The 18530-nt window shown below is 43.1% G+C and overlaps 1 protein-coding gene across 1 annotated transcript in view; it reads left to right on the top strand.

The window, feature by feature from the left end:
• The window catches only part of LOC139415872 (phosphorylase kinase, alpha 1a (muscle)), a 45088-nt gene extending 26776 nt beyond the window's left edge, over positions 1 to 18312 (top strand). Inside the window, 21 exon segments of the mRNA XM_071164002.1 lie at positions 514 to 648; positions 2738 to 2847; positions 4410 to 4554; positions 4662 to 4740; positions 5012 to 5175; positions 8241 to 8308; positions 8685 to 8787; positions 9177 to 9271; positions 9405 to 9550; positions 10137 to 10290; positions 10554 to 10633; positions 11473 to 11551; positions 11660 to 11789; positions 12206 to 12307; positions 12479 to 12594; positions 13629 to 13667; positions 13964 to 14008; positions 14799 to 14960; positions 16984 to 17037; positions 17251 to 17451; positions 17665 to 18312. Coding sequence (XP_071020103.1) covers positions 514 to 648; positions 2738 to 2847; positions 4410 to 4554; positions 4662 to 4740; positions 5012 to 5175; positions 8241 to 8308; positions 8685 to 8787; positions 9177 to 9271; positions 9405 to 9550; positions 10137 to 10290; positions 10554 to 10633; positions 11473 to 11551; positions 11660 to 11789; positions 12206 to 12307; positions 12479 to 12594; positions 13629 to 13667; positions 13964 to 14008; positions 14799 to 14960; positions 16984 to 17037; positions 17251 to 17451; positions 17665 to 17838 — 2381 coding nt within the window. The 3' untranslated portion in view covers positions 17839 to 18312.
• Positions 18313 to 18530: the final 218 nt, after the last annotated feature.

Genomic DNA, 18530 nt, shown 5'->3' with positions numbered 1-18530 from the left:
TCAGATGACTTGGCCTCCACAATCACCCGACCTCAACCCAATTGAGATGGTTTGGGATGAGTTGGACCGCAGAGTGAAGGAAAAGCAGCACATGTGGACTGTTGGAAAAGCATTCCAGGTGAAGCTGGTTGAGAGAATGCCAAGCGTGTACAAAGTTGTCAAGGCAAAGGGTGGCTACTTTGTTTAACACTTTTTTTTGCTTACTGCCTGATTCCATATGTATTATTTCATAGTTTTGATGTCTTCACTATTATTCTACAATGTAGAAAATACTAAAAATAAATACAAATCTTGAATGAGTAGATGTCAGCTTTTGAGTGTTACTGTTTATATTGATTTATTAATCATTTTTTAAGTTTGTTGCATGATTGTTGAAATCATCTCATAACATACTTGTTTACGGAAGAACCCCACCCCACAACAGTCAAGAACATTTTACAGAGAAAATGACATATTTCTAGCTATTTTAATAGTGAAATAAGTCAGTCATAACTCCTATTTTTTTTCCTGTAGTGTCTATCCTGGCAGAGAACGAGGAGATCCAGGAGTTGTTGATGAAGAATGGGATAGAGGTGGAGACAATAGCCGACATACACCCCATCCACGTCCAACCTGCTAGAGTCCTCAGCCACATTTACGCACGACTCGGTAAACAGAGAGGGAAGGAAGGGAGAAAGTTAGGCAAGAATGGGATAGAGGTGGAGACAGTAGCTGACACACCCCATCCACGTCCAACCTGCTAGAGTCCTCAGCCACATTTACGTATAACTCTGTAATAAATCTTTCACTACCATACAACAAAGTTTTGGACGGCAAGAAAATAACATTACAAAATAAAAAACTGATGACCTATTGGAAGCCACTTCTACACCGGGCGGTGACGGCCAGTTTCCCGGACCCTAATCCTAGACTAAAAAGCATGCTGAATATCAAATCAAATTGCATTTGTCACATGCGCCGAATACAACAGGTTTCACCTTACAGTGAAATGCTTACTTACAAGTAACAAACAATTTAAGAGCAGCAGTAAAATAACAATAGCGAGGCTATGTACAAGGGGTACCGGTACAGAGTCCATGTGCGGGGGTACAGGTTAGTTGAGGTAATTGAGGTAATGTGTACATGTAGGTACAGTTATTAAAGTGACTATGCATAGATAATAACAGACTAGCAGGGGGTCGGCAATGCAGATAGTCTGGGTAGCCATTTGACTAGATGTTCAGGAGTCTTATGGCTTGGGGGTAGAAGCGGTTTAGAAGCCTCTTGGACCTAGACTTGGTGCTCCAGCACCGCTTGCCATGCAGTAGCAGAGAGGACAGTCTATGACCAGGGTGGCTGGAGTCTTTGACCATTTTTAAGGCCTTCCTCTGACATCGCCTGGTAAACAGGTCCTGGATGGCAGGAAGCTTGGCCACAGTGATGTACTGGGCCATACTCACTACCCTCTGTAGTGCCTTGCGTTCGGAGGCCAAGCAGTTGCTGCACCAGGCAGTGTTGCAACCAATCAGGATGCTCTCAATGGTGCAGCTGTAGAACCTTTTGAGGATCTGAGGACCCATGCCAAATCTCTTTAGTCTCCTGAGGGGGAATAGGTTTTATTGTGCCTTCTTCACGACTGTCTTGGTGTGCTTGGACCATGTTAGTTTGTTGGTGATGTGGATACCAAGGAACTTGAAGCTCTCAACCTGCTCCACTAAAGCCCCGTCAATGAGAATGGGAACGTGATCAGTCCTCCTTTTCATGTAGTCCACGGTCATCTCCTTTGTCTTGATCACGTTGAGGGAGAGGTTGTTGTCCTGGCACCACACGACCAGGTCTCTGACCTCTTCCTTATAGGCTGTCTCATCGTTGTCGGTAACCAGAGACTAGGGCTGACTGGTAGACCCTACAGGAGGATTGGATGTCTAGGAACTTCTAAATTCTATGTCATCCGCAACACCATCTTTGCCTTCACACCACAGGTAGATACAGTACCATTTTGTGTGTGTGTATTTCTTACCTTTTCACTGTTGTGTTATCTGCTAACTTAATGATGGTGTTGGAGTCATGTCTGGCCGTGAAGTAATGAGTTGACTGGGAGTACAGGAGGGGACTGAGCACGCAGCCCTGAGGGGCCCCCGTGTTGAGGATCAGCGTGGCGATGTGTTGTTACCTAGCCTTACCACCTGGGGGCGGTCCTTCAGGAAGTCCAGGATCCAGTTGCAGAGGGAGGTGTTTAGTCCCAGGGTCCTTAGCTTATTGATGAGCTTTGAGGGTACTTTGCTGTTGAATGCTTAGCTGTAGTCAATGAACAGCATTCTCACATAGGTGTTCCTTTTGTCCAGGTGGGAAAGGGCAGTGTGGAGTGCAATAGAGATTGCATCATTTGTGGATCTGTTGGTGCGGTATGTAAATTGGAGTGGGTCCAGGGTCTCTGGGATAATGGTGTTGATGTGAGCCATGAACAGCCTTTCAAAGCACTTCATGGCTACAAATGTAAGTGCTACTGGTCGGTAGTCATTCATGCAGGTTACCTTAGTGTTCTTGGGCACAGGGACTATGGTGGTCTGCTTGAAGCATGTTTATATTACAGACACAGACGGGAAGAGGTTGAAAATGTCAGTGAAGACACTTGCTTGTTGGTCAGCGCATACTCGGAGTACACGTCCTGGTAATCCCTCTTGCCCCTTCGGCCTTGTGAATGTTGATCTGTCTAAAGGTCTTACTCTCATCGATCTGTACTCTTCCTCTTCCCCAGGACGTAACCAGAGACTAGGGCTGACTGGTAGACCCTACAGGAGGATTGGATGTCTAGGAACTTCTAAATTCTATGTCATCCGCAACACCATCTTTGCCTTCACACCACAGGTAGATACAGTACCATTTTGTGTGTGTGTATTTCTTACCTTTTCAGGACCCCATTGTCCTAACATTTCACCTGATTGTCCTGACAAGGTAGGAAAACAACAACTTTTTTGACAAGTCAGGTTGTTTTTCATGTCCTGAATTTGTTCAAATGATATTTTAAGGTTAAGTTAAGGGAAAAAATGTTTGACCATTAAGAATTATTTTTTCCCTAACACTGAACCTAACTCTACTCCTAATCCTTAATCCTAACTTTAACCCTAAAGGTGTGTAAAAGCTGAAGCTTCCAAAACTATTGCTCATGGTGAACTAGAACAATGAATATAAACTCTATTGTAAGACCTGATCACCTATAGCATGTAGTCTACCTACCTATAGCATGTAGTCTTTCTACCTACCTATATCATGTAGTGTTTCTACCTACCTATAGCATGTTGTCTGTCTACCTATAGCATGTTGTCTGTCTACCTATAGCATGTAGTCTGTCTACCTATAGCATGTAGTCTAGCTATAGCCAAATGTAGGCTAGCTATAGCATGTCGCCTAGCTATTGTATAGCATGTCCCCTAGCTATTGTATAGCATGTCGCCTAGCTATAGCACAGCATGTCGCCTAGCTATAGCATAGCATGTCGCCTAGCTATAGCATAGCATGTCGCCTAGCTATAGCATAGCATGTCGCCTAGCTATAGCATAGCATGTCGCCTAGCTATAGCATAGCATGTCGCCTAGCTATAGCATAGCATGTCGCCTAGCTATAGCATGTAGCCTACCTATAGCCAAATGAGTGTAGTATTTTCCGGATGTAGCTTAGGCTACTTTTATTCTGGTAAAACACAATTTTCAACAGCACATTTGATAATATTAACCTAACAAATTACATTGGTTGTCATTCAACCTATTAAGCCTAATATTTCGCAAGGCATTTTAAAAACATTTGAATGCTGAAGGTGACGCACAGATGTGCCAGATCAGGAATAGGCCTACCTCTCGTACGTCAGCGAGAGAAGCTGTACACAGAGCACAGTTTGACTCGGGCTACTGATATTACCTGGGGTTGTTAAGCAAGAAAAATGATTTGTAGATCAATGACTGTCAACCCAATTACATTCGTAGTTCGACACTGAAGTAGAGGACACAGTTATTACAAGATGAGGGGTATTTTCGGAAGGTAGAAAGTAATTTAAGCAAAACATTTTAGTGAACCGGCGATTCGTAATGTTTTGAATCGATTTTCTGACCGATGCATGGTTACATTAGTGGTCCTGTCGACCGATGTACACACAACTTTTAACATAACTTTTGAACTGGGGACTGAAGAGTGTCCTTACATCCCTAATGACTTTCTAGGATCATTTCATTGTTCAAATGCTCCTTTATTTGGATATCACTTTAGACAGTAGCTACTGAATGTCCCGGGAAGAGAGGGATAATTACTAGTCTTTTTTACTCCCTCCCTCCCTCCCTCCCTCCCTCCCTCCCTCCCTCCCTAACCCTCCCTTCCCCTCCCTCCCTCCCTCCTTCCCCCCCTCCTTCCCTCCCCTCCCCTCCCCTCCCTCCCTCCAGTTCATAGATCACCAGCAGTTCTACTTGGCGTTGGACAACCAGATGATTGTTGATATGCTCCGTACAGACCTGTCCTACCTCTCCTCTCGATGGAGGATGACTGGAAGACCCACTGTCACCTTTCCTATCTCTCAGACCATGCTCAGTGAGTCACACAGCAGGGAGTGTTTGTGTGTGTGTGTGTGTGTGTGTGTGTGTGTGTGTGTGTGTGTGTGTGTGTGTGTGTTAGCTCAATGTCCCTGTATGTTTCAGCTGAAGACCACTCTGACTTGGACCCTGCGGTTCTGGCCACTCTGAAGAAGCTACAGGATGGATACTATGGAGGAGCAAGGTGAGGGCTCCTTATTCATTCATTCATTAATCTGTCGGTTTGTTTGAAGAAATGGAAAGAACAATAACATTCATTCATTTTTTTTTTTGTTTAATCGTTCAATCTTTTGATCATTCAATGAATTTAACCATTCATAATTTTTTTCTGAAATCACTTGGTCACACACACACACACACACACACACACACACACACACACACACACACACACATTTATTCACTTAGTACCTTCCCTCACTCAGACATCGATCCATTCATTTTTCTCCCTCCAGGATCCAGACGGGGAAGCTCTCTGAGTTCCTGACCACTTCCTGTTTTGCCAAACTCAGCTTCCTGGATGCCAGTAAGCATGCGGGTGGCACGGGCCAGCAACAAGATGATGATGATGATGATGACTATGGATGCTTTGCTGAGCATGGCTTGACCTTCAATGGTGGTAAGAAAGGGAGGGGGAAGGAGGAAGGGGAGGGATAGAGGTATTTTGGTATTTTATTAGGATCCCCATTAGCTGTTGCAAAAGCAGCAACTACTCTTCCTGGGGTCCACACAAAACATGACACATGACATAATAAAGAACATCAATAGATAAGAACAGATCAAAGGCAGAACTACATACATTAAAAAAAAGGCACAAGTAGCCTACATATCAATACATTCACACAAACTATCTAGGTCCAATAGGGGAGAGGCGAGGTGTTGCTCTATCTGTTTTTTTGAGACCAGGTTTGCTGTTTATTTGAGCAATATGAGGAAGTTCCATACAATAAAGGCTCTATATAATACTGCTTCCTAGAATTTGTTCTGGATTTGGGGACTGTGAAAAGACCCCTGGTGGGTTGTCTGGTGGGGTAAGTGTGTGTGTGTGTAAGTTGACTATGCAAACAATTTAGGATTTTCAACACGTAAATGTTCCTTGTAATAATAAGTGATGCAGCCAGTCTCTCCTCAACTCTTGGCCAAGAGAGACTGACATGTATAGTATTTACATCAGCCCTCTGATTACAATGAAGAGCAAGACGTACCACTCTGTTCTGGGCCGGCTGCAGCTTAACTAGGTCTTTCCTTGCAGCACTGGACCACGTGGCTGGACAATAATCAAGATTAGACAAAACTAGAGCCTGCAGGACTTGACCACACGGCTGGACAATAATCAAGATTAGACAAAACTAGGTCCTGCAGAATTTGCATTTTGGAGTGTGGTGTCAAAAAAGCGGAGCATCTCTTTAATACGGCCAGACCTCTCCCCGTCTTTACGACCATTGAATCTACAGTTGAAGTCGGAAGTTTACATACACTTATGTTGGAGTCATTAAAACTTGTTTTTCAACCACTCCACAAATTTCTTGTTAAAAAACTATAGTTTTGGCAAGTCGGTTAGGACATCTACTTTGTACATGACACAGGTAATTTTTCCAAAAATTGTTTACAGACAGATTATTTCACTTATAATTCACTGTATCACAATTCCAGTGGGTTACATACACTAAGTTGACTGTGGCTTTAAACAGCTTGAAAAATTCCAGAAAATGATGTCATGGCTTTAGAAGCTTCTGATAGGCTAATTGACATCATTTGAGTCAATTGGAGGTGTACCTGTGGATGTATTTGAAGGCCTACCTTCAAAACTAACTGCCTCTTTGCTTGACATCATGGGAAAATCAAAAGAAATCAGCCAAGACCTCAGAAAAAAAATTGTAGACCTCCACAAGTCTGGTTCATCCTTGGGAGGAATTTCCAAATGCCTGAAGGTACCACGTTCATCTGTACAAACAATAGCATGCAAGTATAATAAAGGAGACGCGTTCTGTCTCCTAGAGATGAACGTACTTTGGTTCAAAAAGTGCAAATCAATCCCAGAACAACAGCAAAGGACCTTGTGAAGATGCTGGAGGAAATGGGTACAAAAGTATCTGTCTCCACAGTCAAACGAGTCCTATATCGACATAACCTGAAAGGCCGCTCAGCAAGGAAGAAGCCACTGCTCCAAATCCGCCATAAAAAAAAACGGTTTGCAACTGCACTTTTTCAAGAAATGTCCTCTGGTCTGATGAAACAAAAATAGAACTGTTTGACCATAATGACCATCGTAATGTTTGGAGGAAAAAGGGGAGGCTTGCAAGCTGAAGAACACCATCCCAACCGTGATGCACGGGGGTGACAGCATCATGTTGTGGGGGTGCTTTGCTGCAGGAGGGACTGGTGCACTTTACAAAATAGATGGCGTCATGAGGGAGGAAAAATGTTGAGGACAAATTGAAGCAACATTTCAAGACATCAGTAAAGAAGTTAAAGTTTGATTACCAAATACTAATTGAGTGTATGTAAACTTCTGATCCACTGGGAATGTGATGAAATAAAAAAAACTGAAATAAATCATTCTCTCTACTATTATTCTGACATTTTACATTCTTAAAATAAAGTGGAGATACTAACTGACCTAAGACAGGGAATTTTTACTAAGGTGTATGTAAACTTCAGACTTCAACTTGATATGTTTTGACCATGACAGTTTACAATCTAAGGTAACGGCAAGTAATTTAGTCTCCTCAACTTGTTCAACAGCCACACCATTCATTACCAGATTCAGCTGACGTCTGGAACTTTAGAAATTATTTGTACCAAATACAATGCTCTTAGTTTTCGAGATGTTCAGGACCAGTTTATTCCAAAACAGACTGCAACTCTTTGTTAAAGTTTCAGTGACTTCATTACCTGTGGTTTCTGATGTGTATATGGTTGAATCATCAGCATACATGGACACACATGCTTTGTTTAATGCCAGTGGCAGGTCATTGGTAAAAATAGAGAAGAGTAGGGGGCCTAGGGAGTTGCCTTGCGGTACACCACACTTTACATATTTGACATTAGAGAAGCTTCCATTATAGAAAACCCTTTGAGTTCTATTAGATAGATCGCTCTGAATCCATGATATTGCAGAGGTTGCAGAGGTTTTCAACAACCGGTTATGGTCAGTAATATCAAAGCCTGCACTGAAATCTAACCGTACAGCTCCCACAATCTTCTTATTATCATTTGTGTCAGTGCAGTACATTTTGAGTGCCTTTCTCTATAAGCATGCTGAAAGTCTGTTGTTAATTTGTTTACAGTGAAATAGCATTGTATTTGGTCAAACACAATTTTGCTAAGAGCTGGCAGCAAGCTTATAGGTCTGCTGTTAGAAACAGTTATGGCCACTTTACCACTCTTGGATAGCGGAATTAATTCCCTCCAGGCCTGAGGACAAAGCCTTTCCTCTAGCCACAGATTAAAAATATGACAGATCAGTGGCTATAGAGTTCACTACCAGTAGCTTTCCATCTGCTGTCAATGCAGGAGTTTTGTCATTATTGATCGATAACAATAATTTTTCCACCTCTCCCACACTAACTTTATAAAATTCTAACTTGCAAAGCCCTTAGCTCTGTGTGTGTGTCTCTCTCTTCTCTCTCCTTCTACTCCCCTTCATCTCTCCCCTCCTCCTTTCTCCCCCTCCCTCTCTAGACGCTGATGATCTAGCCCAGTACCTGGACCAGTTGTTGACCACAGCGAACCCCAGCAGAGGGTCAAAGGTCAGGGTTATTTATTAGTAAATACACAATTTTTTACATATACATTTTCTCACAAAGTGTATATATCTATATATATGTGTGTATGTTTATGTGTGTGTGTGTGTGTATATATAAAGCCAGGTTTCCCAGACACAGATTAAGCCTAATCCTGGACTATAAACCAATTTAAATGGAGATTGTCCAATGAGCTTCTTTTTTTTTGCCCAGGACGAGGATTCATCTAGATCTGAGAAACTGACCCCATATATATATATATATATATAAGGCCAGGTTTCCCAGACACAGATTAGGATTAATCTGTGTCTGGGAAAACTGGCCTTAATCTAACCAATACACTTGTCCCATGTCTTTTCTGGATGATTATTTTGGGTTATAGGTCAGAGGTGACTCTGGAGGGCTGGACAGGTTCAAAGCAGCAGCCACGAAGACCAAGGAAATGGTGTCTCTGATGCACAAGGCTAAGGAACTCCACCTACACAGTGAGGAACTTTTTAAGGGTGTCCAACTCATTCCATGGAGGCACAGTGTCTGCAGGTTGTTGCTCCTCCCTTGCACCTGTTCGATCAAGGTCATTGAACAGATCTCTCTTTTTACCCCCATCTCTCTCTCCCCCCCTCCTCTCTGTTGCTCTCTCCCCTCCCCCCCTCTTCTCTGTCACTCTCTCTCCCCCCCTCTCTGTCGCTATACCCCCCTCTCTGTCGCTCTCTCTCCCATCCCCCCTCCTCTCTGTCACTCTCTCTACCCTCCTCTCCCTCCTCTCTCCTCTCTGTCGCTCTCTCCCATCCCCCCTCCTCTCTGTCACTCTCTCTACCCTCCTCTCCCTCCTCTCTCCTCTCTGTCGCTCTCTACCCCCCCCCCTCTCTTCCAGATGCCCACTTATATCTCCCCAACAAGCTCTTCCGTTCCCCTCAGCCCTCCCTCCACCTCACCCTCACAGATTCCTCTGCGCCTCACACCAGTCAGGTAGGGGTGTGTGTGTGATTGCATACACATGTGAACACATTTAACATTTTCTCAAGCCTTATACTAAAAGACTACACTCTCACTTTCTCTCTCTCTATCTCTCTCTCTCTCTCTCCTCCACCTCTCTCTATAGTTTCCTCAGGTAGTAGTGACCACAGAGTGTAACCTGCCCAGAGATGCCAGTGGTGATATAGACTACACTAGTCTGGTCCAACTCCTCAGAGACACCCACAGTCTACCAGACCAGGCAGACATACTGTACATCCTCTTCAAAGACAAGTCAGATTCTCTCTCTTTATACAAAAGATCTCTGTCTGTCTGTCTGTATTCATCCCTCCATCCTTCTTTACCGATACTTGCAAATCGACCTGCTTTGAATTGAACCTGAGAATTTTCAAGAATTGTGTGTCTCTGTCTGTCTGCGTGTCTCTGTCTCTGTGTGTGTGTCTCTCTGTGTGTGTCTCTGTCTCTCTGTGTGTGTCTCTCTGTCTGTGTGTGTGCGTGTCTCTGTCTGTGTGTGTGCGTGTCTCTGTCTGTGTGTGTGCGTGTCTCTGTCTGTCTGCGTGTCTCTGTCTCTCTGTGTGTGTCTCTCTGTGTGTGTGTGCGTGTCTCTGTGTTTGTGTCTCTGTGTGTGTGTGTCTCTGTGTGTGTGTGTGTGTGTGTGTGTGTGTGTGTGTGTGTGTGTGTGTGTGTGTGTGTGTTTGTGTCTCTGTCCACCAGGGGTATGGAGTGGGACACCAGACTACATGGTAAAGGCTCTACAGTCCACTCCCTGCTGACAGACCTGTGTGTGTGTGTGTCTCTGTGTGTGTGTCTCTGTGTGTGTGTCTCTGTGTGTGTGTGTGTTTGTGTCTCTGTCCACCAGGGGTATGGAGTGGGACACCAGACTACATGGTAAAGGCTCTACAGTCCGCTCCCTGCTGACAGACCTGTATGTGAAGGCAGGAGATCTCAAACACTGGGGACTCATACGCATGATCTCTGGAATACTGAGGAAGAAAGTAGAGGAACTCGACTGGGTAAATATACAAACACCTATAATGATTGGTTGCTAGGGGTTAGCAGGCCTGTTTTGATTGGTTGATGAGTGTGTACTTGTTTTTTATTGGTTTCTGTGTCTCAGCAGGACTGTTTGTGATTGGTTGCTAGGTGTCAACTGGCATATTTTGATTGGTGGCTAGGTGTCTGCATTGGCCTGTTATGATTGGTTGATGAGGACAGATCTGTTTTGATTGGTTGATGAACGTATACTTGTTTTTGATTAGTTGCTGTGTGTCCCCAGGCTTGCTCTGATTTGTTGGCCCACCAGAAGCACCTGACTGTGGGTCTGCCTCCAGAACCTCGGGAGAAGACCATCACGGCGTCAGTTTACTTCCTAAATCCTGCTTCCTAAATGACACCAGGTTCCCTTTGTAGGGCACCAGGTCCCCTTTGTAGGGCACCAGGTTCCCTTTGTAGGGCACCAGGTTCCCTTTGTAGGGCACCAGGTTCCCTTTGTAGGGCACCAGGTTCCCTTTGTAGGGCACCAGGTTCCCTTTGTAGGGCACTACTTTTGACCAGAGACTCTGAGTGATGCATATTGTCATGGGCTCCCCTTGAAAAATACAGTAGATGGTGGTTAAATATATTAAAAAGATACATGGTTGTGATGGTCTCTCTCTGTATCCCTTCACCTCTCTCTTTCTTTCCTATTATTTCCTCTCTCTCTCGGCATTCCTTCATCTCTCTCTTGGCATTCCTTCATCTCTCTCTTGGCATTCCTTCATCTCTCTCTCGGCATTCCTTCATCTCTCTCTTGGCATTCCTTCATCTCTCTCTCTTGGCATTCCTTCATCTCTCTCTTGGCATTCCTTCATCTCTCTCTTGACATTCCTTCATCTCTCTTTCGGCATTCCTTCATCTCTCTCTTTCTTTCCTATTATTTCCTCTCTCTCTCGGCATTCCTTCATCTCTTTCTTTCTCTCGTATTACTTCATCTCTCTCTTGGCATTCCTTCATCTCTCTCTCTCTTGGCATTCCTTCATCTCTCTCTTGGCATTCCTTCATCTCTCTCTTTCCTACTTTCTCTCTCTCTCCTCTCTCTCCATCTCTCTCCTCTCTCTCCATCTCTCTCCTCTCTCTCTCCATCTCTCTCCTCTCTCTCTCCATCTCTCTCCTCTCTCCATCTCTCGCCTCTCTCTCTCCATCTCTCTGTCTCTCAGACCCATCCCTCCAGACAAGCTGGCCATGCTGATAGATGAAGCTAGTGAGAACAACATCACTATAGCCATCCTCACACAGGTACACAGGCACACATACTGTAAGCTCAGTCGTTTGGCCAAGCGTTCCTTTTCAAACTCCCTCTGTCTCTCTCTCTCTCTTGCGGTTGTGTGTGTGTGTATTTAACAGGAGATCATGGTGTACCTGGCGATGAACATGCGTACCCAACCCAGCCTGTTCAGTGAGATGTACAGGCTGCGTATCGGACTCATCATCCAGGTGATGGCCACTGAGCTGGCACAGTCTCTCAACTGCTCAGGTAATAAGTCAAATTAATAGTAGCAGTAAGTTGAACCCAGAGGCTGGCACAGTCTCTCAACTGCTCAGGTCACAATGACTAGAAAAGGACATTCCCTAAAATGTTTGTATTATTTTTGACCCTACAGTGAAGTAGGAAGTAGTGTCAAACATCCTGTAACCAATTCAATACAATTATTATTTTTTATGTGAAAAGTTAATTTTGAAATTGTGTGGTGCGTGCGTGTGGTGCGTGCGTGCGTGGCGTGTGTGGCGTGGCGTGTGTGGCGTGCGTGTGTGACGTGCGTGTGTGGCGTGCGTGTGTGGCGTGCGTGTGTGGCGTGCGTGTGTGGCGTGCGTGTGTCGCGTGCGTGCGTGTGTGGCGTGCGTGCGTGGCGTGCGTGTGTGGCGTGTGTGTGTGTGTCGCGGGCCCTGTAGGAGAGGAGGCTACAGAGAGTCTGATGAGTCTGAGTCCATCAGAATTAAAGATCCTGCTTCATCACATCCTCAGTGGGAAAGAGTTTGGAGTGCAGAAGAGTGGTATGAAGCCTCTATGAACTGTTATAACATCCCTATGAACATCTTTATGAACAGTTATTAGATTGCCATGAACTCATATTTTACATGTAAAATACTACACACACATATTATGACATCCTTATATGTGGTATCCTATGTTAGTTCTATGTTATAATTGTGTGTGTGTTCCAGTGCGTTCTGTAGACGCAGGTGCCAGTCCGGCCATCTCTATCCACGAGGTGGGTAATGTGGGCGCCACCAAGAGCGAGAGGGCGGGCATCAGCAAGCTGAAGAGTGACATGAGGATGGTACGTGTTAAAGAGGCATTCTGGAATTGAAACCGCAACAAAGTGGGGGGGTGGGGCTGGAGAAATGTAACCATTTCCAGATGTATAGAAGGAATGATGGATGTTGACCATCTGAGAGATCGACATGATTAGTTTTAATTGTAGTGTGTTTATCCTTCTGATTCGTTATTTTACCTGGTGGAAATGAGTCAACTAAACCTGAACTAAAACCAATTGGCTGGGAGAACATGATGTCACAGGTCTATTGGCTTTTTAAAGCTGCAAAATTCAACTTTTGGGGTGACCTGACCAAAATTTCTCATTGACAGATCTATTAGTCACAGATCTATAAGTCACAGATCTATAACACACAGATCTATAACACACAGATCTATAAGTCACAGATCTATAACTCACAGATCTATAACACACATTTCTTTCTCGTTGAAGTCTATGAAGTGGTAGATATGTTCTATGTGTGCTATTTCTATGTTTCCCTGTTCTTAAGTTTAGCATTTTGCATCTTTTATTTTGGGTTTTGTACACCAGCTTCAAACAGCTGAAAATACAATATATTTAGTTATGAGAAATATATTTGACAAGAGTTTAAGACGGTACAATGATTCTCAACATTAGACTTGCTTGTTTTGTCACATAAACTGAAATTAGGTATTAAGTATTAGAATATTTGCAACCAGGAAATGGAGGAGTGATTTCTGCATCTTTAAAGGGTTCAGAACCCTGTGAATGTGACACGTCATTTAACTTTTGTAGTTAAAAAAAAAAGAAAGTATTTAATCGTTAAGGACGTGGCCCAATGGTCTTCAGCAAATTCAAACACAAATATAGTTATATAAATATTACATTACCGCTTTTTCACGAATTTCATTTATATAATTGCCAAGCCCGTTCAAAAGGGGACTGATGTAGGAGGAGGGCACTTTCAGAATATTGAAGTTGAAAACCATTGGTTATGACCCTACAGACCAAATACCAAAAGTACCCAGACTGTTCTCCTCTCCAGACCTTGTCACTCAGTCATCTTTCCATTTCAGTTGGAGGAGCTCAGGTTGTCATGGTCGCAGCAAAGACAGGTGATGATGATGGTCATGACTTGTTGCTTGGTTACAGGGTGTTAATTCACTTGTGCGCTGTCATGCAGTTTGCATGCAAAAGTCACTTAAAACCAGTTGAATTATGGTCAAAAATCAGATTGTGGTCAATCCATTGGATCCAGGGTTTTTAAATGTCATTGCCTTGGTAATAGGGCGGTCTCTATGGTGATAAGAATGGTGGTCGGTTGGCACAGTGATTTTTTTAACGTAGTTGTTCACCCACACGGTTGTCATTGGCTGTTGTCCTGTTGTGAATTCTTTTCTCCCCACTTCAGAGCCTTACATCACACTCATTGGACATGGAACATATTGAATCTGGGGTAAGAGTTCAAATGCATTTTAGTGCACAAAATGTACTTTCAAATGGTCATCGCTTTCCCAGTTTACATCCTAGCTCATTGTAATTATCATAGCGAAATTGCCATTTTGCAGTTGGAAAGGTTAATCTCTCATTGGCTTAACGTGATATGTATACTGGTATGTATATTTTATGTCTCTGTCAGAGGTACAACCTCCCGCCCATAGGGCATACATTATATTCGTATGTATTTATATATTCATATGTACTGTATAGGTCTCCCTCCCAGTTTTGATGTCTTCACTATTATTCTACAATGTAGAAAATAGTTTTTAAAAATTACGAAAAATGTGAATGTGTGGGTGAATGTGTGGGGGAATGTGTGGGTGAATGTGTGGGTGAATGTGTTGGTGAATGTGTGGGTGAATGTGTGGGTGAATGTGTCGGCGAATGTGTGGGTGTGTCCAAACTTTTGGCTGGTACTGTATATGTATGAATATATTTGTGTTGTAGTGAGTTTGGTGGGTTGTAGTGAGTTTGGTGGGTTGTAGTGAGTTTGGTGGGTTGTAGTGAGTTTGGTGGGTTGTAGTGAGTTTGGTGGGTTGTAGTGAGTTTGGTGGGTTGTAGTGAGTTTGGTGGGTTGTAGTGAGTTTGGTGGGTAGCCCCGGCCGGGACTCGAACTGGGGTCAAGCGACTGTGAAGCCAACACCTTAAACACTATTCCAGGAGGTGGGGACCTCTTGATGAGGTCGCTAGGTGTTGGGTAAAGGTTGCTACAGTATGTGGCCTGTGTGTGTGTGTGTGTGTCACAGAGGTACAGGCTCCCCTCCATAGAGTCTCTGGACGTTCCAGTGAGCACGCCCGTCACCAAGGATACGAGGCACGGCCAATGGCTGCGTAGGAGACGTCTAGATGGAGCACTCAACAGAGTCCCCATAGGCTTCTATCAGAAGGTCTGGAAGATTCTGCAGAAGGTCTGGACTAACCTTGCAATATACATTTAGTATAGTATTACAGTATATATAGTTTAGTGTGTGTGTGTGTGTGTGTGTGTAATATATATATATATACAGTGCCTTGCGAAAGTATTTGGCCCCCTTGAACTTTGCGACCTTTTGCCACATTTCAGGCTTCAAACATAAAGATATAAAACTGTATTTTTTTGTGAAGAATCAACAACAAGTTGGACACAATCATGAAGTGGAACGACATTTATTGGATATTTCAACCTTTTTTAACAAATCAAAAACTGAAAAATTGGGCGTGCAAAATTATTCAGCCCCCTTAAGTTAATACTTTGTAGCGCCACCTTTTGCTGCGATTACAGCTGTAAGTCACTTGGGGTATGTCTCTATCAGTTTTGCACATCGAGAGACTGACATTTTTTCCCATTCCTCCTTGCAAAACAGCTCGAACTCAGTGAGGTTGGATGGAGAGCATTTGTGAACAGCGGTTTTCAGTTATTTCCACAGATTCTCGATTGGATTCAGGTCTGGACTTTGACTTGGCTATTCTAACACCTGGATATGTTTATTTTTGAACCATTCCATTGTAGATTTTGCTTTATGTTTTGGATCATTTTCTTGTTGGAAGACAAATCTCCGTCACAGTCTCAGGTCTTTTGCAGACTCCATCAGGTTTTCTTCCAGAATGGTCCTGTATTTGGCTCCATCCATCTTCCCATCAATTTTAACCATCTTCCCTGTCCCTGCTGAAGAAAAGCAGGCCCAAACCATGATGCTGCCACCACCATGTTTGACAGTGGGGATGGTGTGTTCAGCTGTGTTGCTTTTACGCCAAACATAACGTTTTGCATTGTTGCCAAAAAGTTCAATTTTGGTTTCATCTGACCAGAGCACCTTCTTCCACATGTTTGGTGTGTCTCCCAGGTGGCTTGTGGCAAACTTTAAACAACACTTTTTATGGATATCTTTAAGAAATGGCTTTCTTCTTGCCACTCTTCCATAAAGGCCAGATTTGTGCAATATACGACTGATTGTTGTCCTATGGACAGAGTCTCCCACCTCAGCTGTAGATCTCTGCAGTTCATCCAGAGTGATCATGGGCCTCTTGGCTGCATCTCTGATCAGTCTTCTCCTTGTATGAGCTGAAAGTTTAGAGGGACGGCCAGGTCTTGGTAGATTTGCAGTGGTCTGATACTCCTTCCATTTCAATATTATCGCTTGCACAGTGCTCCTTGGGATGTTTAAAGCTTGGGAAATCTTTTTGTATCCAAATCCGGCTTTAAACTTCTTCACAACAGTATCTCGGACCTGCCTGGTGTGTTCCTTGTTCTTCATGATGCTCTCTGCGCTTTTAACGGACCTCTGAGACTATCACAGTGCAGGTGCATTTATACGAAGACTTGATTACACACAGGTGGATTGTATTTATCATCATTAGTCATTTAGGTCAACATTGGATCATTCAGAGATCCTCACTGAACTTCTGGAGAGTTTGCTGCACTGAAAGTAAAAGGGCTGAATAATTTTGCACACCCAATTTTTCAGTTTTTGATTTGTTAAAAAAGTTTGAAATATCCAATAAATGTCGTTCCACTTCATGATTGTGTCCCACTTGTTGTTGATTCTTCACAAAAAAATACAGTTTTATATCTTTATGTTTGAAGCCTAAAAGGTCGCAAAGTTCAAGGGGGCCGAATACTTTCGCAAGGCACTGTATAATGTTAATATAATATTGAATTGTATATAGTATTATATGTTAATATTGTGTATAGTAATAGTATTATGTTAGTAGTATTTTATATATATAATGTTAATATAATATTGAATTGTATATAGTATTATATGTTAATATTGTGTATAGTAATAGTATTATGTTAGTAGTATTTTATATATATAATGTTAATATAATATTGAATTGTGTATAGTATTATATGTTAATATTGTGTATAGTAATAGTATTATGTTAGTAGTGTTGGAACCTAGGTCTGATTCTAACCCATTCAGTCATTAAAGGAATTGTTTGGCTTTGCAGTGTCATGGTCTGTCCATAGAAGGATTCGTTCTACCATCTTCAACGACAAGGGAGGTAAGGCGTCCAATCACAGCGCTGATTAGAAATGCCTCTGTTGAGAAATTATGTACAAAAAAATGATGACCACTGATCATTCATTGGAATAATTTTCTATTCAGACAACTGTACTTCCTGACTTCAGAAAGTCTCTCTCTCCAACTCCCTCTCTCTCTCTCATCCCATCCCATCTCCCATCCTTCCACTCCCCCAACCCCCGTCACTCCCCAGATGACTTTAGATGAGATCAAGTTTGCGGTGCACGTGGAGACGGTGCTGAACCGGGTGCCCCAGCCAGAGTACCGGCAGTTACTGGTGGAGGCCATCTTAGTTCTCACCATGCTGGCAGATGTGGATATAGACAGCGTGGGCAGCATCATCCATGTGGAGAAGATCGTCCACATCGCCAACGACATGTTTTACCACGACCAGGTGGGTGGGCTCGCATTTGTTTGTTCTACTATGAACAGGTTCTGTTCTTTTTTTCTACCAGTACTAGATGAGCCTTTTCCTTTCTTTCCTTATTTCCTTTTCTTCTTTCCTTTCCTTATTTCCTTTCCTTCTTTACTTTATTTTCTTTCTTTCTTATATATTTTCCACTTCTTTTTTTCTTAAATTAAAGTCCCTCCCTCCCTTCCTCTACAGAAGGACTTGGGAGCAGAGGAGCAGATCTTAGAGAGAGACCCCTCCACAGGAGTGTGTCGCTTGCTGTATGACAGCGCCCCTAGTGGACGATTTGGCAGTATGACATACCTCACCAGGGCTGTGGCTGTATACGTACAGGACTTTCTACCCTGTGGCTCCTGTGCCCTGCAGTAGACACACACGTGCTGGCTGTGTCAGAACACCTGTGCCTGCATTCTAAAGGGGAGGCTTTTTCGGGAATGTGAAAGTAGAACGTTTTAATATTATTTGACTTTGAGTGTGTTTTAAATGCCAGGATGTCATATTAATTTGGCCTTTCGTCTAGTGGAATTCGCTATATACGCTATTGAGGGAGCGAATCGTCTTTTCACACCCACTTGTGTTTGACAACAGCCGATAATCAGAATAGGGGACGGCGCTCTACAAAAATGAGCGAATGGTAGAAACTAGCCCGATTTGCGCATTAGATAAGTAGTATGTTGATATTTGTTGCTTACTGCATACATCTTTACTAACCAGTACGTCCTGAATAGTATGTAGTACTGTCAGTACACAATTTATAGTTTTAGTAAGTAGGAGGCATGACAGATTTCAGACACACCAACATGTACACCTTTAAACACAAATAAAGGTCTAATAAAAACACAAGTGTGATCTGACTGTTAGACTTAAAAAGCATTCACCTGAGTGTTCACTGGGTCTCATTGTTTATCATTTTTTTGTCCAGCCTGGCAGATATTTACATCTAACATGGACAACACACTGTCTTTGTTTGGTCAGACAAATAGCACCCTATTCCCTATATATAGTGTACTACATCGACCAGGCTCCTTAGGGTCCTGTAATCTATTACTCGATAACTAGTC

The sequence above is a fragment of the Oncorhynchus clarkii genome, chromosome 9 (assembly GCF_045791955.1).
Source record: "Oncorhynchus clarkii lewisi isolate Uvic-CL-2024 chromosome 9, UVic_Ocla_1.0, whole genome shotgun sequence".
Classification (NCBI taxonomy): domain Eukaryota; kingdom Metazoa; phylum Chordata; class Actinopteri; order Salmoniformes; family Salmonidae; genus Oncorhynchus; species Oncorhynchus clarkii.
This window is presented reverse-complemented; position numbering and strand designations above follow the sequence as displayed.